The sequence below is a fragment of the Ammospiza caudacuta genome, chromosome 20 (assembly GCF_027887145.1).
Source record: "Ammospiza caudacuta isolate bAmmCau1 chromosome 20, bAmmCau1.pri, whole genome shotgun sequence".
Lineage (NCBI taxonomy): Eukaryota > Metazoa > Chordata > Aves > Passeriformes > Passerellidae > Ammospiza > Ammospiza caudacuta.
In genome coordinates, this window is record NC_080612.1 from 11,291,971 (window position 1) to 11,314,242 (window position 22,272).

At 55.4% G+C, this 22,272-nt stretch overlaps 1 protein-coding gene across 1 annotated transcript; it reads left to right on the forward strand.

Annotated features, from left to right (window-relative positions):
* Nucleotides 1-16,854: 16,854 nt before the first annotated feature.
* Nucleotides 16,855-22,272, forward strand: LHX1 (LIM homeobox 1). Its single transcript, XM_058817874.1, has 5 exons — nucleotides 16,855-17,117; nucleotides 18,536-18,762; nucleotides 19,067-19,344; nucleotides 19,981-20,146; nucleotides 20,444-22,272. Exons 1-5 carry the CDS (start codon nucleotides 16,948-16,950, stop codon nucleotides 20,821-20,823), a joined length of 1,221 nt encoding a protein of 406 aa, XP_058673857.1. The 5' UTR covers nucleotides 16,855-16,947; the 3' UTR covers nucleotides 20,824-22,272.

Below are 22,272 nucleotides of genomic sequence, written 5' to 3' on the forward strand. Positions count from 1 at the left end.
TGCCCTTCCTTGGGCACGGCTGGGACAAAGCCTGTCCTCATCCCAGGGCACCAGCAGGGTCCTCCTCTGGCTGGGACACATCCAGGGGACAGGGATGGTGTTTGTCACCCAGCCCATGAGGTCCTGCTCTGGCTGGGACACATCCAGGGGACAGGGATGGCATTTGTCACCCAGCCCCTGCTGCAGTAGGAGCAGCTCCTTCCAGAGCCCTCCCAGGGAAACAATGGGCTGCGAGTCATTTTCCTGCTTCCTGCAGCAACTCCTCCAAGGCCGTGTCCTAGATTTAGCTCAGGCTCTGATAAGGCTGGGAGAGATAAGTCCCAGATTGTACTGCTGTGCCCAACAGACTGGTTACACCGTGCTTGATGACACTTCAGCCCCGTTGTCATGACCCCATATAATCCGGCATCCTGGACCATCTGACACACATTTACACTTAACATTTTGTTAGAGACTCTATAAATGAGATCTCTTTGACCTTCAATCCTTGGCTAATTGCTAGTTTCATGTACAAGACCAGCCTAATTTTACGTGATAATTACCTGGAAGTGGCAATACATATGGCATTGCATGTTTGAAATGTCAGAACTGGAAAAATATCAAGTGGCTGGAGTCTTAGGCAAATGGGGGGAGTGGAAGGGTCAGAACAATATACTTTAGTGCTCAGCTGATGGAGGAGCACATATATCACTGCAATCCCTAGGAACGAGGAGCCATCCAGAATAAATCCGTGCATAATGTTTGCTGAAGGGGCTCTACGGGCACAGGGATGCTGAGGCTGTCATAAAACAAAACCAGAGATGTTGAATTTGCAAGCATTTAAGTCATTTCCTCAAGTTGTTTCTTTTCACCAAGGAATCCCCACTCAATATTTGATTATTGTCAAATATTCCTGAATTTCTCACACCCTGTTGGTACAACCTGATCACCTCCCACCTGGTACGGGGTCAGAAGCCACAGTGAGCCAGAGCTGAGGTCACATCTGGGGGGTGTTTGAGGGAAGTTTGTGACATTTTGGGCAGTCCCAATGGAAAAAAGACCTTTTTGCTGCAGGCAAGGGGGTGCCCTGGGGGTTACAAGCCTGGTGGGGAGGGATGGGGTGGTGGGGAGCAGCATGGGACAGCACCCCAAAACCACCCAGCCCTTGTAGGACACATCTGGGGCAGCAGGGGACAACACCCCAAAACCACCCAACTATTATAGGACACACGTGGAGGAGCAGCAGTGCCCCAGGTCCCCCCTGGCTGCTCTGCCTTGCTGGAAATGGGATTATTCCTCTTGTTTGCTTACTGGGGTGTAACCACCAAACAGTGTCGTGTCCCTTATTTGGGTTTAATTAATTGCTTGATAAGATTATCATGAATGAAAATAAAATCACTTCAGTAATTATTTCACTGTAAACATTATTGACAGCACTTCCTAAATAATGTAAACTCTGATTTAAAGCCTTGGCCAGGAGTTCTGGGTCGTGGGATCACTGTGGTTAGAGGGGGAGCTGGGATGGATTATTGAGCACATCCTCTTGGAGGGGCAGTTGTGTGTCCATAGATAGGAATATATAAAATTATATATATGAGTGTGTGTGTATTTTATTGACATTTTTAGTCTATCATCTTTCTGAATCCTCTTTAAATGTCTCAGTGATGCTCCTTTTTTATTAAAATAATGAAAAATACACTTTCAGGTTCTCAGATGTCCCCCCTATTGTTGTTCTCTGAAATTTCACAGCCCATTTTTGGACACTCAATCCTGATTTTTCCTCAAGAGGGTCTGTGCTTGTCCTGCTCCATGTCCAGCCTGTGGAGAGGGATTTTAACATTCCTGAATTCCAGGAAAGGTGAGGGGATGCAGCTCCATCAGAGCTTCCCCTCCGTGTCTGTCCTGGAGAATTTACAGCTCTTGGAGCTGTGGGAAAAGCAGTCACAGATGCTCCTGTGCTGCCATGGCTTTGTGCTGGGGTGGCCTTTGGGGACCAGGGAGGGCTTTGGGTCCTGAGCCTGGCCCCAGAGCTCTGCAGCTCCTGGAGGGGGGTTGGACTCTTCTGGGGCATCCCAAAACAATGGAACTTGGGCTGCAGCACCTTTCCCCATCCCTTCCCATCCTCCACCCTCTCTTGGGCAGATATAAATAGTGAAAATACTGGAAAGAGGTTTTTCAAACCCTGTGTTTTAATTTGAATTGTGTTTTAAATTAAGGGGCGGGTTTGCAATTAGGGGCAGAGCTAATTGTGTGTCCCCACCCTGTGCAGGGAATGGACAGCACAAGGACACAGCCCCACGCAGTTCCTTCCACCAGCACCTCGTGCACCCCTCTGCCAGCAAATCCTGTCTGAGACAGCAACAAAACCCAGGGAATTCACAGCACATCTTCTCCCTGCGGTGTCTCAAGCACGGCCTCTGTTCTCCCCAGTTTGGAATTTAATCCTTTTAAAACCTGTAAATTGGGAAACAGAGGCAGTGTCAGCCCAGAGCAGGCTCCTCCCGGGTGCTGGCTGGGATTAGCACTGCCCTTCCCCATCCTTCCTCACCAACTGATAAGGGTTGTTTATCAGATGATAAAATGGTAACCAGCAGATGAAACTGTCGGTGACAACTTCAGTGCAAAAGGTTTGGGAGAACAGGAGGTGTTTGAACTTCAGCCTGCTGGGACAACCTCAGGCTGTGGGGACATCCCCAGGTCCCTCCTCTGGCTGTCAGAGCAGCCAAACCCAGAGCACCAAACCCAGAGCACCAAATCCCAGAGCACCAAATCCCAGAGCACCAAACCCCAGAGCACCAAACCCAGAGCACCAAACCCAGAGCACCAAACCCAGAGCAGCCAAATCCCAGAGCAGCCAAATCCCAGAGCACCAAACCCAGAGCACCAAACCCCAGAGCACCAAACCCCAGAGCACCAAACCTCACATTTCCATTTTCCCTGGATCAGGGGGCTGGGGGCTGTCCTGGCAGCCCAGGGGTGACCCCGGGTGCCAAAGGCTCTTTGGGAAATGCCATCAGCAGGGACTGTCCTGGCTGGAAATCAGCAGAGAGTGGTTTGTGAGGGAAGGGCCCTGTGCTCTCCCTGCCCACCAGCCCTTGCTGGGCTCTGGCAGTGCCACTGGTGTGCCAGGGGATCTGCAGGGACAGCTGGGGCCCCTGCTGGCACTGGGGCGGGCACTGGGGCTGGCACTGGGGCGGGCACTAGGGCTGGCTGAGCTGCCTTTGCCATGGGTGCTGAGCTTGGAGCTCCACTCCTGGCCCAGGCTGCCAGCTCAGTTTGGGCTCACAGAGCCCTCAGGGCTGGAGAAGACCTCCAAGATCAGCAAGTCCAGCCTTTGACCAACCCCACATGTCCACTGAACCACACCGCAAAGTGATTTTTGACCAGCTCCAGGCTGCCCTTCCTGGCCTGGCTGCCCAGAGCTGGGGTGGGTGGCACTGGGGTGGGTACCCAGTGTGCCCAGTGTGCCCAGCAGAGCTGCCCAGTGCTGGAGTGGCTGGCCCTGGAATGGGTGGCACTGAGGTGGGTGGCACTGGGGTGGGTGGCACTGGGGTGGGTGGCACTGAGGTGGGTGGCACTGGGATGGGTGGCACTGGGGTGGGTGGCACTGGGGTGGGTGCCCAGCAGTCCCAGTGTGCCCAGCAGAGCTCCAGGGGAGCTGCCAGGTGCTGCCTCCTGGGCTCTCCCTAAAACCTGCGTCATATTTTGTGCTGACTTAGTACAACGTGGAGAGTTGTACTTTCCAAGTAGCTGGCAGCCCTTAATCAATGTTAATTGGCTCTAATTAGCATATGTTAATTAATGATATTTACTACAAATTAAAGGTATGAGTGCTCCCAGAGGGTTTCCTGTTCATCCAATTAGTGCCAATTAGTTGCAATTAACACGTGTAAATGAGATGCCATTGAACCCAAAACAAACAGCAGAGTCTGCTGCACTGGCTGGGGTTGAACTTGAGCAGGAGGGGAAGGGGCTGCACGGGGCTCCTAAATACCTGCAAGGGCTCCAACATCTATTTAAGCTCTCTCATTAGGGCTCGTTTTGTCTCTCACTCTGGGGGCAGCGAGTTGGAGGAAAGCTGATCTGGGTAAAGCCTTGGCAGGGTAAAGGGCTGTGGGGTTGTGTCCTGTGGGGCTGGGACATGGACATGCAGCTGCTTTGGGAACAGTCCCAGCTGCGTTTGCACCCCAAAACTGAGGGTGCAGGGACCCCAGGGCTGCTGCAGTGCAGCTGTGGCACAGGAGGAGCCCCCAAATCCCCTTGGTGCTGTTCCCTGGGCAATCTCCAGCTCCTCACCCAAAGGGGCACTCCCAGGGCTGCTCTGCTGGGTCTGTGGCCTGCAGGGAAACACATCCAGCAAAGTCTCCTGCCCTGGGCCCTGATTGCACAGGCAGCCTGGCAGGAGGCAGAACAAATTGTCATAATTGTGTTTAATTAAAAAGCGTAAATGGATTATCTCCAGGTAAGGATGATTTATTTCACTAATCAGTCTGATCACAGGCAACGTGCGGGCTGGAGCTGGAAATCATTGGGGGGAAATGGGGATTTCCTTTTCCCATCACTCCCAAAGCAGGGCAGGGTTTCAGCACAAAACCCACCCCAGAGAGAGGGGCCGAGGTGGGAGCTGCATCCCAGGGGTGTCCCGGTGTGCTCTCACACAGGGCTCTTGCTCTGCACTGTTATTTTGTGATTTTGTGTTTTCAGATGGAAACAGCTGCCTGGGCCCCTTTTGGCAGGGTTTGTGCACATCCCATGGGCTTGGTGCGGGTTCTGTGGGGCTGGGGAGGGCAGAGCTGGCAGTGCCACTCCAGCCATCCCTGCAGCACAGGGGACACAGGTGGGACTCTGAGCCCAGGGCCAGGCACCATCAGCACCAAACGAGCATAATTAATTGACCATCTGCTTGGGAAGCCGAGGATGAGGCAGCCCTGGGCTGTGGCTGCCACGTCAGGAGCCTCCAGGACAGCCCTGGAAGGTGACAGCTTTGGGCACAGGGGTCCAACCCAGATCCCCTGAGCTCCCCTTGCGTTCCTGCCAAGGTTTCTTCTGGTGCTCTTTGGTTTTGGGACCTCCAGGGAGGGTGCAGAGCCTGGAGCTGGGGTTTGTCAGGGATTGAAAGCCAAGGGATTGTGCCAAGCAGCCCCCCAGAAATGTCCCTGCAGCCCCCAGCCCCACCTGAGCACAGAACAACCCCCCTGTTGTGGTTCTGTGTCTGGGGAGTTATTTGAAACCATCACAACACGAGCTGGGGAATAAGGCACCTGTGGTGTTTTCTGTTATTCCTAAGGAAATTCTCCTTGTGTTTAATAGGTGATGTTTAATAAAAATGAAAATGAGCTTATCCTGAGCAGGCATGCACGCCAAAAGCTGGCATTTAAATTAGAAATTATGATTTAATAACTTGTCAGGAAACTCACCAATGTAACAGCGTGATAATTATTGGAAAGAGGCTCCATAAATGCTGGGATGCCATGATCCAGGGGGAGAGCTGGGCTGGGAAAAGCTGGGAGAGCTCTGTGGGGCTGGGGTTGGGCTGCAGCCCCCTGGCCCTCTCCAGGACAAGGCTCTTGGTGAAGTCCTGACAACAAAAATGGTGAAAAATGAAATTTCCTGACAGCCTTGGGAGGTCAGGATTGCTCCCTTGCACCCTGGAGCCTCCTCTGCAGCCTGGGCTGAATTGCTGGGGAAATTCTCTTTGGTGAGGCCTTATTGTCTGAATCATGGCCCAACTCCTAATTTAAGCAAAATGTTCACTTAAGGACTTGTTAATATATACTAGAAATGACAGTCCTGTCTTCCTGTGGGTGGATTGTGGCTCTCAGTGGGAAGGCCATTACTTCTGCCATGGTTTACAAAGCAGTTCAGCAGAAATCTGTGCCATAAATATTGAAGTATTGTAATGGATAATTCCGTGGATTTGGATGTGACAGACCCTTGGCACGAGGCTGGGTTGGCAGCAAGGAGTGAAAAACCCAAACAAAAGCAAGGGGCAAGATCAGCTTTGGGGTTCTGGTCCAGCCCCACATCCCAGTGGGGGGAATTTCCCAATTCCTTGCTCAATTTTCCCTTACAATTCCCATCCTGGAGGAAACTCTTGGGGATGAGTAGAAAGAGGGAAGGAAAAATAACAAGCTATGAAAGTGCTGGGGAAAGATTGCTCTCCTGTTTCCTCTAAACCAGTAAAATGTCAAGGAAAAACTTTCACACAGATTTTCCCAGTATTTTTCAGTGGCAAATACATTTCCTTGGAGAAATTTCAGGTCATTCTGTGACTAAATAGTGAGTCTGCTTATTATTTTGTCTGCTTCTCCAGGACTTCTATTTTTTATAATTTTTTTAAGTGAAAACAACTTGAGGAAGAGAGAGAGAGAGAAAATCTCTTTGCCACTAAAATCAAACAGCTGCGTTTGGCAGAAATTGGAACGGGCTGGGGTGGGGAGGGGAGAGAACTCTTAGTTGGTAATTTTGACTTGTAAAATGCCTGATGTGAGGTTGGAGCATTGAAAAGAAGAGAAAACAAGATGTTCTGAGGGGCAGGGGTGGCGGGCCGGGTTTGTGGCATTTCCCCGCCGTGTCCCCTCCTGCCCCGCAGTTTGTCGCATCGCGCACCTCCTCCAACGCGGCACCGCCGGGGTTAAACCGGGGTCAGCCCGAGCATCCATCCCGGGATGGGCTCCCAGGTGAGAGGGGGGCGATCCCAGAGCCCCTCGGCCGGGGGAGATGGATGGGAACAACTGCACCTGTGCAGGGTGACAATGGATCCGTCACCGGGCCCCCAAAGAGCTCCGGGAACCCCTCCCGGGCAGGGATAGGGGCTGCTCCTTCTGCAGGGCTCAGGGATGTGCTCAGGGACACCCCGTGCTGTGCCCACCGTGTGTGACACCCCCTGGGCTCCCCAAACACCTCCCGGGGCCCCCAGAGCTGGGACAGCCTGGAATTCAGCAGATCTGGGATTGCAGCCCCATCCCAGGGGTTACCCAGGGTGGGTGGGATGAGTTTCTCTCCTGGCTTTGCCCATCTTTGCTGGGCATTGTGGTCCTTTCCCTGGAATTCAGCAAATCTGGGATTGCAGCCCCATCCCAGGGGTTATCCAGGATATGGGATGGGTTTCTCTCCTGGTTTCTCCCCCTCCTGGCTTTGCCCCTCTCTGCTGGGCCTGTGGTCCTTCCCCAGCCCCAAAGTTCTGGTGGGTTCACAGAACACCCTGAGCTGGGAATAATGGGAATATTGGAATAATGGGAATGCTGGGATCCAGGTCCCAGCGTTTGCTGCAGGGTTTGCTGGGCCTGGCTGGATTTGCCCCTGTAGATTCACAAGGCTGAGCTGGTTTCAGCTGGGGGCTGGCTGGGAATGGGCACAGCCCTTTGTCACTAAAGCCCCCAAAATGGGGCTGCCCTCCCTGCTGTGGGGTCCCCAACTTTTCCCTGGACAGGAGGATGGAGAAGGACGTGAGGAGGAGAGGCACCTTCACCGTGGGCATTCCCCAGCCCCTGGGCACAGAGGTCAGTGGGTGCTGAAAGGTTTGGTCCTGAATTTCCACAGGAATTGGATGATTTCCCACTGATTTCAAACACGGGGATCTGCCCACTGATTGCTGGGTGTAGGGCCAGAGGGCTCCTGCCTTGCAAGGTGTCTCCCATAACAAAGGAGAAAGCAAAGAAAAGGAAAGGAAGGGAGAAAAAAATGTGGAGAAGAAATGAGGAACGGTGAAGTGAAGTTGAGCTCATTCAGCTCTCCCCGATGCCCAGATCTCTGTCATTTATATTAAGCAATGCCTGACAATAGCACTCTGCATTTTCCAAAAGAATAACTATCAGCCTGGTAAACAAACCTGGGGACGCTCAGGATTCCACAGGATGGCTCATCTACAGAGCCTTTATGATAAATGTAACAAGGCAACAGCCAGGGAAAAAAATTATTATAAAAAAAATTAAAATGTAGAGAATTGACATTTGGAATTGAGCTGGGATGTGCCAGAGCCTCATCAGCAAGGGGGGGCACCTGCAGCCCTCCCCAAACCCCAGCCCAGCTCATTGATATGCAGTTATTCACGTGTGCAGTAAATTCCAATTATGTTTACAGATGTCTGCTTAACATTTATGGAAAAGGAACCTCAGCATGGCTGAAATATCCTTATAAGGGTTTGGACCAGGCTTTTTTTTTTTTTTTTGCCATCACCAATTTAATTATATTTTGCAGATTTATGAAAAAAAAAATAACTTCCAGCTGAGCTCTCTGATAGAAGGTTTAACATCCAATGCATAGATTTGGTTCTATGACCATTTCAGAGTTGTTTTAACTGTAATTTTTTTGTTTTCCTATTAACTCAGGAGTTTCATTGATTTTTTTAAATGCACAAAAAAAAGCAGCAACGTATCAGGGCAGTGAAAGATGAGCAGGTTTTCATGTGGCTTCCTGCTGCAGGTAAGTTTTTTCTTTATCCTGGAATTTCTTCCCTGCCCAGGGACTCCTTCACCTGCGCAGAGCCCACACTGAGCTCTCCCCTCCCAAGGTGCATTTCCCAGTTCTAGGGGCACTGTGGAGTTCCTGATTCTCACAGGAATAAGGAAAATGGGAATTTTCAAGTGACAAGTGGCTTCCCCTTTCCTGCCCTGGCTCTGGGCTCTGGGAGGAGCTGCCTGGCACAGCCTCACCCCTTCCCTTCCCTGGCATGAGCTGCACCTCACAGGGGGATCCCCAAGGAAAAGGGGATTTTCTGTTAATTCCAGAATTATAAAACTACTCTTTTCAAATATTTTCCTCTTCCTTTCCCCTAAATTCTGAACACTCACGGGTTATTTCAGCTGTGAGCAGCAGCCTGGCTCCACAGATGTGGGGACAATGTATGTCCAGATGGGCACCACGCCCTGGCACAGCCCTGGGGTGCCCAAGGCAGGGGTTTCCACAGAAACCTGGAGGGTCTGGGTGTTTTATTGGTGCTCCTGCTTTTCCTCTCCTGCAGGAAGGGTTTGTTTGGGTGGGCACCTCGTTGGTTGTGTGGGGGCAGAGCAGGGATTGTGTGCAGAGTCTGGAGCTGCTCCTGTGCGCCCACCTTGGGCACAGAGGGCAGGAACGGCTCCCTTCTGAGCTCTGGAGCTGCTGCTCTGGCTTTCGGAGAGCTGATGGCAGGGAATAACCTTGGGGTGGGTTTTTAAGGACAGCTGGGTGCAGGGAATGACCTTGGGATGGGTTTTTAAGGAGAGCTGATGGCAGGGAATGACCTTGGGGTGGGTTTGGGTCACTCAGGGAGTGCACAGGTGATCCGTGGCTCAGGGATCCATCAGGACTCCCACAAACGCAGCTGGCACAAGGACAAACGCCCATCCCTGAGGCCAGGGGACCCTTTGGGGTGTCCCAGAATGGTGCCAGGCCAAGGGCAGCAGGGTCAGGACCTGGGGCGCTGCTCGGGCAGGGCTCTGTGCCCCTGGTTCAGCGCAGCAGGGGTTAATGAGGGATTGCACAGAGGCAGAGCAGGAAGATGAGGCTGTGGGGAGAGGAACTTATTTGATCTGAGGGTGTATGTGGAATAAATACAGCAGATTCTAAAAAGCAGTTCTGTTTATTAGCACACCCTTAAGGAAATAAATTGTACATCATTAGGAGCAGGCTCCTCAGCAGCCACTGCTGCTGTTATTAATGCGTTTATCTCAGGACCACGCCAGTTTCTCTCAGCCATTCCTTCTGCAACCTTGCAGGCTTTACAAATATTGACTAATTACAGCCATGTAGATTTTATTTCCAAGACTGAAATAACCACATTGGAAGGGAATTCTGCAGACTCACACTTTCTGAGCCTGAATTCCTGTTCTCATGTGCAGGGACATCACCAGCACAGAATCCCAGCTCCTGCAGCCACTTGTTCTGGGTGGAAATGGGGACGTTGCACGGGCAGGAGGAAGGCATTGGTGAATCTGGTCACCAATGTTTGGGGAAACAAGGTTTAAGTGTTTGATTGTGAAAATCTCCAGTGCCTTCATGGTGAGGCTGGTTTGGCGTGGATGTTCTGTAGAGAGGACAGGAGCAGCTGGGGCTGGGCTGGCACGGGGCTCCTGGGCCCCAGGACTCAGTGACAGGCTGTGAAGAGCCACAGAAATGCCAAGGATAGATTTTTTAGAATTATATTGGTTTTTTAAAGTGTTTCTGAGCGTGGAGGGTTGGTCCTTGGCAGTGCCAGTGTGTGACTCTGTCCTGTGTGGGGCACAGCGTGGGACAGCAGGATCCCTGCGGGGATGGAGCTCAACCTCTGGAAAAACTAGCTGGAGCTAGGGAAATTTCACATTCTAGAGCAGAATGATTTGGGTTTTTCATCCTGAGCACAGCATACTGATGCACCTCGGGGGTGTGGGATGGTGGCTGTGTGTGGCATTGAGAGGAGCTGTGTGCAGTCAGCCAGGCTTGGAGCATCACTCGGGGATGAGGGGAAGGAAACAGAGCTCTGAATGTGCACCCAGGAGCCAGGGGCCCTGCAGGGCTCCACTGCCCTGACCCAGCTGCCCTGGGGCACTGGGCTGTGGGGAGAAGGAAGGGCAGAGCTCCCACGGCCTCTCAGATCCTTTAAAATAGAAAATCACATAAATAGGGCATGATCTAGCACCGTACCAAATGACAGAATCTATAGATAGCAGGTTAGTCAGGACTGAGCTGGCAGACACAAACACAGCCAGGAGCGTTCAGTGTCCCCTGTGAGGGCAGCCTGGGGCAGGTGATGGACCTGAGCTCCCTGGCCCAGGTGATGGACCTGAGGTGATGGACCTGAGCTCCCTGGGGCAGGTGATGGACCTGAGCTGCCTGGCCCAGGTGAGGTGATGGACCTGAGCTGCCTGGCCCAGGTGATGCTGAGCCCAGCTCTGCCCCTGCAGATGCATTTTTCTGCCACAGTCCTGTTTGCTGGGATTTCAGTTCTTTTTCCCAAACGTTCTGCATGACAGTGATGTCAGCACCAAAAGCTGACATTGTGCTGATGACAAAAACCCCTCTGTGTCGAGAATCCTCTTGTGCAGTTCTTGAGGAGTGCGATGCAGCAGCCCTGCTTCCTTCGGGCACGGAGGGCAGTGCCAGGGCTGGGCACCGTGTGTGCTCCTTTCCCAGGAGCTGCTCCCGGTGGGAAGGGAGGCTCTGCCCGCTCCCAGAAAGAGCAGAAATGAGGAATTTGGCCCGGGTCACGCAGCAGGAGCAGAGGGAGAGCTCCGGGCTCCCCGTTCCCTCCGGCCCTGCCGAGGAGCCGCGGGATCCGCCCGCGTTCAGATTGACTCCGCTCCCAGGGAAGTTCAGCCACTGTGAAATTAGTAAATCACACAGAACTTAGAAAAACAACATAATCCTGGGGGTACTGAAATAATTAATTTCCTAATCAAGTACACCTTGCCTTTTTTTTTTTTTTTAATTTGCAAATAGCACTCCGTGTGATTCCCCGTTTCAGCCACGCCGAGGAAGGAATGAATCCTGTGGGCAGCAGAGCCGGAGGGGCCCGAGGCAGGGTGAGTCCCCCCAGGGGCTGCGGGCAGCGGGAGAAGCGGCCTCGGCCCGCAGGACCCAGCGAGGCCCGGGCGATGCTCTTGGGGAGGTTCTGCCCTGGTTGTGCCCTGGTTCCAGCCCAGGAGCCGCGGGGCTCCCGCCGGGGTTCGTGCCGGGGTTCGTGCCGGGTTTGTCTCCTGCTCTCGCCGCACCCTTGTTTGCTTTAAATCACTCCAAATGCGGAGGCTGTCAGACAAGACAATTAACATGGGGAAGGGGGAAAGTATTACCATCCATTATTTGCCATAACGTGAATTTAAGCCGGGAAGTCAAATGATAAAATATGTGGTGAAAAGTGTTGGTGGTGGGAGTGCCTAAATGAGTAATAGCCCTGGGCTTCTGAGCCTTGAACTTAACGTGCTAAGTAAATCCCCGAGGTCAAAAAGTATGAAAATTGTTGCAGCTTGGGGAGATATATTTTAACTTTGGAAAAGGTCCGTGCGGATCCGCGGCGGGGTCGGGGAGGCGGATGCGGAGCAGCCGCAGCTCCGGGAGCTGGAGCGATGGTCGGGGGATGGGTGGGTGCTCGTTTTGGGGGGAAAAACATCGAATGAAATATTGACATAAAATCAGGCGAGGAGGTTGTGGGGCGCGGTGAGCCCGGAGCGCTTTGTGCCGCGGGCAGCGGCTCGGGCCGGTCCCCGGGAGCGGTGATGGGAGAGCGGCTGCGCCGGTCCGGGACCGGACCGAGCCGGGATCCCCGCGGGACCGGACCGGACCGAGCCGAGCCGGGATCCCGGGACCCCGCTCCGCTCCGCCGCGCTCCAACTCTTCCCCTTTAAAACTCCTGCTGCCGCCCGCGCTGACCATGTTCCTGGATTTATGGAGAGAGATGTTTTAGCAGAATCCCCCCGAGTCCCCCATCAGCCCTAAATCCCCAGCCCGCGCTCCCCGGGAGCCCTCCTGACACAGAGCATGCCAAAACAGCTTCGTTTTGCCTATGCATTAGCAATCTATTTTAGCTTTTTGACATCTCTCACACATAAAACCGTAAGAGAGAAATAAAATATCTGTCTCTGGGCGAAAATAAAGCTTTGCCTCCCTCCTGATCTATAGGATATAAAATAAAGCCATGGCTTTGATAGTGGCTTTTCCTTAGACCGGAGTTGCTTTTGCACACACGGAGACAATGAAGATGGATGAGCCGGGAGCGCTGCATCCTCCGGGGGTTCGCTTCACCCTCTTTTTTTATAGCCGCCCCTCGCCCCCTCTACCTCTCCACTTTTCTTTCTTTTCTCTTTTATTCGCCTTTTATCTGCCCTTTGCGGAGTGCAGGATCCCGCTCTCGGCTGTCCCGCGGCCCCGGGCTCGGGGACACCCCCGGGCCCTTCCCGGACACTTTCCCGGCAGTCAGAGGCAGAGCCGCGCTCCTCGGATTTGTAATTATTTATTAACCGTATTTCCCATAAACAATGCATGAGCTCGGAGTGTAAGCGACAACATTTAGCGACGTGGGCAGAAACCCGGGAGGGCTAATCAGGGGGCTGGGGGGCAGGAAAATAAATAAGGAAAAGGAAAATAAATAGAAGAAAAAAATAAAAGGAAAGGGAAAGGCGAGCGGAGCCGGGGGACGACAGTGCGGTGGTGTTTACCCTCAGCATCGACCCGAGTGTGGCAGGATAAACTGGGACTTTCTAATACATAATTTAAAGATCTTTTTCTTCTTTCTTTTTTTTTTTTTTCCAAGATCTTTTAAAACAAACCTGGGGATGGATCCTGTCCAGCCGTGGGATTTATGGTGCGGGGATGTTCTAAAGGCTTAATTACATCTTAACTTCAATATTTGGCCAGAGCATTAAGCGCATATATATTTAATCAGGCGGAGGCGCTCTTTCTGCGGGGGAAGGTGCTGGGGCCGGGGGGGAGGTGGGACCCGCACCCACCTTCGCTGTCCCCCCACACTGGAGAGCCCCCGGCCCCGGCTGGCGGTGCGGAGGGCTCGGAACGGGAGCTCGGGGCCGCCCCCGCCCCGTCGGGGCCCCGCCGGTCCCCGGCCCCGAGCGGTCCTGGAGAAAGGTTTAAAAGGAGGGAAAAGAGAAAATCAAAGTTAAAATGAATGGGGAAATAGGGGGATGGATGTGGGGAAAGCGCCTGTCGGTGCACGGGAGGGAAGTTCGTGCCCGGCTGGGGATGGTGGATGCTCCGCGGGGAACGCGGTGCGCTCGGGGCTGGTGCAGCACCGACACCCCTAAAGGAGAGAGAAATCCCATTGCTGAGCGCAGCGGTGGCCAAAGGGGATGATAAACGGGGTGATGGTTAACTAAAAACACGGGAACGACACCCATAAAATGCAAATTGGAACTCGCCTGAAAGGGACTTGGTTTTTTTCCTTCGGTATTAGATTTAAAATGAATTAGAGTTTGGATTTGTTTGGCGGCTTTGTTTGGGGTTGTTTTACTCTTTTATTTTACCTCTCTCTTTATTTGGGTCTCTTTCACAAGTCACTATTTTACTTACACTCTCTATTAAATTTTAATTTTTTTTCCCTCTTGTAATTTCCATCCTTAAGAAAAAAAAAATCCTTTTTTAAAACATCTGCAGATTTCCTCTTTTCCTTTATTTTATTTTTTTACTCCCTGAATGTCCCTCCTTTCAGCAGCGGGGCCGGCCGGGGTTGCTCTGGAGCATCCCGGCCGCTCCCCGCGGGGCTCGGGCGGGGGAACGGACCTGGGCGAATTACAAAATAGAGCGAAAACCAAAAACTGCCCCGTCCCAGCAGCCGGCCCTCCGAGGGGGCGGCACACGGGGGTTTCCCCTCGGGCTCCGGGGGTGCCGGGGGTGCAGGAGCCGGGGCTGCCCGGGGATGCCGGGGGTGATTTTCGGACACAAGCGCGGGCGATTTGGCCTCAAACGCCCGCTCGGGTCGGGATCCCCGCTGGGGTGAGGCAGAGGGGACACCCAGCTGTCCCCTCCTGTCCCGAGCGGGCGGACAGAGCCCCCCCGGGAAGGGCTGGGCACGGTCCGAGCCCCCGGCAGCGGGGCAGAACCAGATGCTTTCGCTAACGCCTGGGAAAGGAGAAAAAAACATCGCTGTGAAAAACTGGCGCTTGATGGACGCGAGCTGCTCACCGCCTTCCCCTCATTCATCCCAGCGCCACATGGCCCCGGCAGCGCTGCCCTGACGGCAGCTGGCGCTTCCCGGGCTGCGGAGCGGGGCCGCCCCATGAGAAGCGCCCATGTGCGGGCACCGGGCGGGGCGGGCCCGGCCCCATTGATCCCCGAGCGAACCGACAGCTGCGCGGGGAGCCCCGACGGGGCCGAGCGGGACACGGGACCCGGCCCGGGGCTTTCAAACACCCGCGGCAGCTCCGAGGCGATGGCCCGGCCCAGGACAGCCCCGAACCGCCGCTCCCGGCCCGGGCACGCTCGGCAGCCTCGGCTGCCCCCCGCGCTGAGCGCCTTTGCTGCCTTCCTTTTTCTGTTTTCCAATTTATGTCTTCCCGCTTTTATTTTTTTTTTTTTTTTTTTTTTTCCCCTCTCAAGGACGAGGAAAACAGACGTGAAAGAGAGCGAGGGCAGTGGGTCCAGGCGGGGGATGCTGCGGGCCTCCGCCATCCATCCCCGCGCCCGGCCCGGCTCTCGGCGCTGTGCGCACCCCCGGGCACGCTCGGTCCCTTCCGTCCCGGGGCTCGGCCCGCTGGGACGGGGAGCGGGGCCGGGGGGGGCCGGGGCCGGGCGGTGACACCGCCCCGGAGCGGCGGCTCCCGACGGGCAGCAAAGCGCCAAGGAAAGAGAAACCTCGTCCCTCCGCACCGCCCCGCTACCGACCGGCCCCTGGAAGGTAAAAGCGAATTAATTTTTATTTACCAAAAAAAGGAAAAATAGAGAAGGTACATGGCGGTGGCCGGTGCTCCTCGGCCCCGGACTGTGCGCTGCGAGCGCCGGTAACGGAAGCACGGCGAAGTCAGCGGCGGATCCGCCGTGCCCTCGGCGGTCGGGTGGCCCCGGGCCCGCCGCCCCCTCCCCACCGGGGCGGCCCCGCCGGAGCGTCCCGGGCCCGGTCCCGGCCCCGCCGCACCGCTGCTCCCGGGGAAAGCGGCCCGGCCCGGGGTTCTGCACGACCCCGCGCCCTCGGGGAAGCCACGGCGAGGCGGGATCTCGTTTGTGGCCCGTGCCAGCGAGGCGCTCTCCGGCCGGCGGCGGCACCGGGTCTCTCTAACGGGTCCGTGACCCCGCGGGGGTGCCGGACCCCACCGAGCGGCCGCGCCCGCGTCCGTGCCCCGTCACACACCTACCGCAGATCGCGCTCGGGGGCCGGGCCGGGTGTCAGCGTGTCTATCGGTGTGTCTGTCGGTGTGTGGGTCGGTCGCTCGGCGGGCCGGCGGGCGGAGGCGGCCGTGGCGCCCCGGCGGCTCTATAAAGGGGCGCGGACGCCCCGTCCGGCGGCGGCGCGGCGGGCGCGGGGGGGCGGCGCTGGCGGCGCGGATTGGCCGCGGCGGGCGCTGACGTGGGCGCGCGGTCCATAAGGCTGCGGCGGCGGCGGCGCCGGGACCATGCAGAGCCCCTGCGCGGCCGGACGGCGGGGCCGCCCCTCTGCCCCGCGCCCTCCGCCCGGCCCGCCCGGGCCCTGCGCTCCGCCACCGCCGCGCCATGCCACGCCGGGGACACGGGCGGCCGCCGCGGGTAGCGATGCGCGCGGGTAGGTAGGACAGACAGACGGACTGACGGACGGACGGACTGACGGACGGACAGAGCAGGGCGCGACGGTGCCGCCGAGACGTCGAGGGAGAGAGAGAGAGAGAGAAGGAGAGCGAGCGGCGGAGCGTGTCCCCGTCCCCGCGTGTCCCCGTCCCCGCGTCAGGACGCGCAGGGCGATGTCGCCGCGGCAGCAGCCACAGCCCGTGTGACCGCCACCGCCTCTCCATGCCCCGGCTCGTTATTTATTATTATTATTATTGTTGTTGTTGTTATATTTTTTCCTCCTTTGATTTCTCATTGGGAAAAGCACTTTGACTCCTGACTGCTCTACCTCAGACCTTAGAAAAACTCATCACGCTCGCTTTTTGGCGGTTTTATTTTTAATTTTTTTTTTTTCTGAGCGCCGATCTTTATAGCAGTAATTGTTTTATTGTTACTATTATTATTATTACTACTATTATTATTATTATTATTATTATCCGTGTGGTTGGTAGCGGCCGGGATCCTGCGGCTGTGTCGAAGCGCTGGGCAGTGGGGGGTTCTCCTGTGTACCCCTTCTAGGACACTCGAACGAAGATTTTTCTTCTTCCTCCCTTTCTTTTTATCCTTCTTCACTTCTCCAAGGCTTTTAAAAGATACGTACACAAAAACAAGAAAAAAAAAAGAAAGAAAAAAACAAAACAAAAACCAAACCTTCGCCGGTGTTGTCGTCTTTCTAAAAAAAAAAAAAAAAAAAGAAAGAAAAAAGAATTGTTTTTATTTTTTTTTCCTTGATACCTGGGAAACCGCTGCCCCCCTCAGAACTAACCAAAGACAATGGTTCACTGTGCAGGCTGCAAAAGGCCGATCTTGGACCGGTTTTTGTTGAATGTACTGGACAGGGCTTGGCATGTGAAGTGTGTTCAGTGCTGTGAATGTAAATGCAATTTGACAGAGAAATGCTTTTCGCGAGAAGGCAAGCTTTACTGCAAAAACGACTTCTTTCGGTGAGTACCGGCCTCCGCCTGCCCCCGCCGCTCCTCTCCGTTCGTTTTTCACCTCCATTTTTTTCCCTTTATTTTTGTTGTTTCCCCCGTTGTCAGCGGGACCCACGAGCGCCTCTTCCCTCCCCGAGACACGCGAACATCTCAAACCGCGGCGGCTCCTCCGGTGATCCCGGGGCAGGGACGGGCGGGGGTCGGGCCCGGGGTCGGGCCCGCTGATGTCGCCGCTCTCCCGTTCCCCCGCCGAGCTCGAGTTGCCCAAAGTTCCCTCCGAACTATCGAGCGGCGCTGCGGGCCGGGCCGGGCCCGGTGCGGCGAGGGGGCTGACCCGGCCGTGAGCCCGGCGCTGTTCCCGGTGCGGCGAGCGGGGCTGGCCCGGCCGTGAGCCCGGCGCTGTTCCCGGTGCGGCGGAGCGGGGCTGGCCCGGCCGTGAGCCCGGCGCTGTTCCCGGTGCCACCGGCGGGGAAGGCGCGGTGCGGGCGCTCCGCGGGCCCAGCGCATCCCGGGCACCGGAGCCAGGCCGGCCCGAGGGCAGCGACCCTCCGCCGGTGCATGGATGGATGGAGAGGGAAGCAGCGACGGACGCTCGCTCGCCGCCGCTCTCCTTGCGCATCCCGGCATCCATCCGGGCTCGGAGCGGCCGCCGGTACCGCTGCCCTTCGGGCCCCGCCGCCGCACACCGGCGGTAAGGGCAAGGACCGGCTCAGGGCCGGGGAGGCCGCGGAGCCCCCACCGTACACCGGCAGAACGCGGCTCCCAGCCCGCCGCCGCTTCTCCCTGGGCACGGGGACGGGCACTGCTCTGAGCTCCATCGCTTCATCTCGGGAACGGGCCCGGCACCGCTCCGGTCCCGGTTCCCAGAGCCCTGCGGGGCTGAGCGGGGCACGGGAGGCCTCCGGCCCCGGTGCGGTCCGGCCCCGCCATCCCCGGCTCTCCCCGCCGGCCCTGCCCGCACCGGCGGCTCCTCCGGCCGGAGCGTCGGTACCGACACACGGAACGTGCGGGATTGCCGCGGGCTGTTGGTCACACAGAACGTGCGGGGTTCCTGCGGGCTGTTGGTCACACAGAACGTGCGGGGTTCCTGCGGGCTGTTGGTCACACAGAACGTGCGGGGTTCCTGCGGGCTGTTGGTCACACAGAACGTGCGGGATTGCCGCGGGCTGTTGGTCAGAGCGCCCTTCGTGCGGGTGTCGGGGCGCGGGGACACCCGGGCAGCGCGGCCCCGGCGTTCGGCGATTCCGAGCGCTGCCCAGGCCGGGTTTGATTTTTGTTTTGAAAAGCGGCGATGTCGGGGATCCCGAGCGCTCTGCAGGGATGCCGTGTTTGGTTTAATGCCGGTTTCCGTGGCCGAGCGGGGTGTGCGGAGGCCGCGGTCGGGCCCCGTTCCCGGGCGCTGCTGACGCTGCCGCCTCTCCCCGCAGGTGTTTCGGGACCAAGTGCGCGGGCTGTGCCCAGGGCATCTCCCCCAGCGACCTGGTCCGCAGGGCGCGGAGCAAAGTGTTCCACTTGAACTGTTTTACGTGTATGATGTGTAACAAGCAACTCTCCACCGGTGAGGAGCTCTACATCATAGACGAGAACAAGTTTGTCTGCAAAGAAGATTACCTAAATAACAGCAATACTGCCAAAGAAAACAGCCTGCATTCAGGTGAGGAGCGCGGCCGGGGCGATGAGGGCGGGGATGTGCTCAGCACCGGCTGCTCCTTGGGATGAGATGCTCCTCTCCTTCCTCCTTCTTCTCTTCTTTCTTCTGTCTTCTCCTTTCTCTCTTATCCCTTGTCTTCCTCCTCTCTCTTCTCCCTTCACTCTCCTACCCCTTTCTTTTCCTCTCCTTGTCTCCTTTTTTTTAATCTTCTTCTTCCCTTTTTCGTTTCCCTCCTTTCTCCTCTCCCCCGGTCCCTCGCGGTCGGTGTTTCCCCCGGCTGAGCGTGACCCGGGTTTGTTCTCCCCAGCCACCACCGGCAGTGATCCCAGCCTGTCCCCCGACTCTCAAGACCCCTCCCAGGACGACGCCAAGGACTCGGAAAGCGCCAACGTGTCCGACAAGGAGACGGGGAGCAACGAAAACGACGACCAGAACCTGGGGGCCAAGCGGCGGGGACCGCGCACCACCATCAAAGCCAAACAGCTAGAGACTCTGAAAGCCGCCTTCGCGGCCACCCCAAAACCCACGCGGCACATCAGGGAGCAGCTGGCGCAGGAGACCGGCCTCAACATGCGGGTCATCCAGGTACCGCCGCCTCCGGGCCCCGGGCACGGCTCCGGGGGATGCGGGGGCGAGGAGGGGCCGGTGCCCGGCACCCTCCGCACTGCGGGGAGCGGGGGAGCCCCGCCGGCCTCTGAAATCGTTATTACCGAGACTTCCCGGGGCTTCCCGGTCCCGGTCGGCGGGGACGGAGCCGCGGGTTTATTCGCAGAAATCTTAAAGAAGCTGCAAACAGTATCGAAATTAATAACCAGAAATGTGAGGGGTTAATGGGTAAATAAGAATGACAACGCGCTGGAATTATTAAAAGGTTTATAAACCCGCAGCGCTGGAGTAATGGGGGGTTAAAGGACCATTAAAGACGAGGTTAGATTGGAGAGGCTCAGTGTGAGGGTAATTAGCAGTAATCTTGGCAGGGTAATAAGAATTAACTCAATCATTCTTGACCCGCAGTCGGTGGGAAGCGGGGCCGCTGTCACGCGTGGGTTCGGCCGCGCTTGGAGCCGGCTCGGTGCGCACCGGGCACAGACCGGGAAAGGGAAAAGCGCAGCCCGGGATGGGGATGGGAACGGAAGGGAAGGGAGAGCGCGATCCCTCCCGGGCTCCCGGGAGCGGGACCCGCGGCTCCCGTGACCGGCGCCTGTCCCGCCGCCCCGCCAGGTGTGGTTCCAGAACCGGCGCTCCAAGGAGCGGCGGATGAAGCAGCTGAGCGCGCTGGGCGCCCGGCGACACGCGTTCTTCCGCAGCCCGCGCAGGATGCGGCCGCTCGTGGACCGGCTGGAGCCCGGCGAGCTCATCCCCAACGGGCCCTTCTCCTTCTACGGAGGTGGGTACGGCTCCCCCCGCTGCCTCTCCCGTGCCGGGCTCTGCCCGGTTCCGCCGCCCATCGCGGGGCTCCCCGCAGCCGGAGCGGCCGTGGCCGCGCTGCCGGTGGGATCCCGGCGCTCTCCCGCTGCTCCCCGGTGTTTTCGGTGTCCCGGGGCTCGGCGGGAAGGGGGAGCCCCGGCCAGCCCGGTCACGCGTTCCCCTCGGGTTCGTGGGTGACACCCCGAACATGCCCGTGCCGTCCCCGCTCGGTACCTGCCCGCCTGTTACCGTCCCTCTGTCTCTCTTTGTCCGCCAGATTATCAGAGCGAGTATTACGGCCCTGGAGGCAATTACGATTTCTTCCCGCAAGGACCGCCCTCGTCCCAAGCGCAGACCCCCGTGGATCTCCCGTTCGTGCCCTCCTCGGGGCCGTCAGGGACCCCGCTGGGGGCCATGGACCACCCCCTGCCCGGACACCACCCCTCGAGTGAGGCTCAGCGCTTCACCGACATCATGTCGCACCCCCCGGGAGACTCGCCCAGCCCCGAACCCAACCTGCCCGGCTCCTTGCACTCCATGTCCGCGGAAGTTTTTGGCCCCAGCCCCCCATTTTCGTCGATATCCGTCAACGGTGGTGCTAACTACGGCAATCACTTGTCCCACCCTCCAGAGATGAACGAAGCGGCTGTGTGGTAGCTTTAAACGAACTGGGTCTAAGTAAGTGATGATCATCTAGTCTGCTTATTGTTATGGTGTACAGAAATGAATTCATATAACATCTCTCCCGCCCTAAGACAATTTTACCTTGGGAACGAACTGAATCCAATCGCTCCAAGGCAAGCTTTGCTCTAGACCAGGACAATCTCCATGTTATGGTTGTATCAAACAAGCAAGGGGACTTTTTTTGTACCATTGACAAAGAAACTGGGGAAGCTGTACAGTAAAAGTGCTGCCATTCCGTAGGATGGCTAAGTTTGATTACCCTGTTGGATGTCATCCTAAGAGCCACAATCCTTAGAAACTTCTTGTTAAAAAAAAAAAAATTAAAAAATAATTGAATGAAGGAGAGGTCAAAGAAAAGGGGAAAAAAAGCTTGAAGAACTCTCTATAGCGTTCCTGGTTAAGGATGGTTCTGGCATTATGAATCTGTTTGTTCATTTTTGTCTCTCAGAAAGTTCGACAACAAGAAACTCTTTTTAGCTTCAGCCATTTCAGCCTGCTGACGATCAGGTGGGACAACTTTTCCTTTTTCCTTTCTTTTTTTCTTTTCTGTTTTGTTTCGGTTGTTTTGGTTTGGTTTTAGTTGTTTTTTTTTCCAAAAATAGCAAACACTAAATGTTAAGCCCTCAGCACCAACTCTTCTACCTTCACAAAGCTACACGTACAAAACCTCCTCATCATAGCAAAGGTCACCACCCAGACCTCTAACGAAAATGACTTGAAAAAACAAACAAACAAAAAGTATTCTACCTTCGCAGAGAGAGAAAAGCTAAACAAAAAGACTCTATTGAACTAAAAACAGTCAACTGTTTACGTCTAATGTTAAATTCAGGAGCTCAATGTTTTACTAACAAATCCTGTTTTAGAAAAACCTCTTGTTCAAAAGCAAAAGATTTTGAGCAGCCAACCAAAATAGTTCATTTTCTTTTCTGTAGATGTTCTAACAGATTGCAGGGCTTGTGGTTCACTGTGCTAGTTTGTAAAAGGTGTTGTTTACAGAAGGCAAAGAAAAAGAAAACCCACAAAACCCAGACAGTTGCCAAATAAAGTAAATATATAGCACAAATACTGTAAGGTGCTTTGCACCAGCAACCCGAGAAGGTGTTTAAAAGTGTTACAAGGTTAAAAAGAAAAAAAAAAAAAGACAAACAAACATCTTTGCTAATTTTTAGTCCTGTTGAACATTCATGGAATTGTTAATATGACTTATATAGACCCACACAGGTTTTATTTTTGTGTCTTTAAAATAAAAGTCCAAAATATTTAAATTTTATGGTCAAATATGCAGTCAACAGCTGCTACTTTTTTCTTTATATATTAAATTTCTCATATGTCTTTTATTGTTCTAATGAACCTGAGCTTGTGTGACCTCCAGTGCATATTAGACCATTCACTGTATGAAAGAAAACATGTTGGATAAAATTT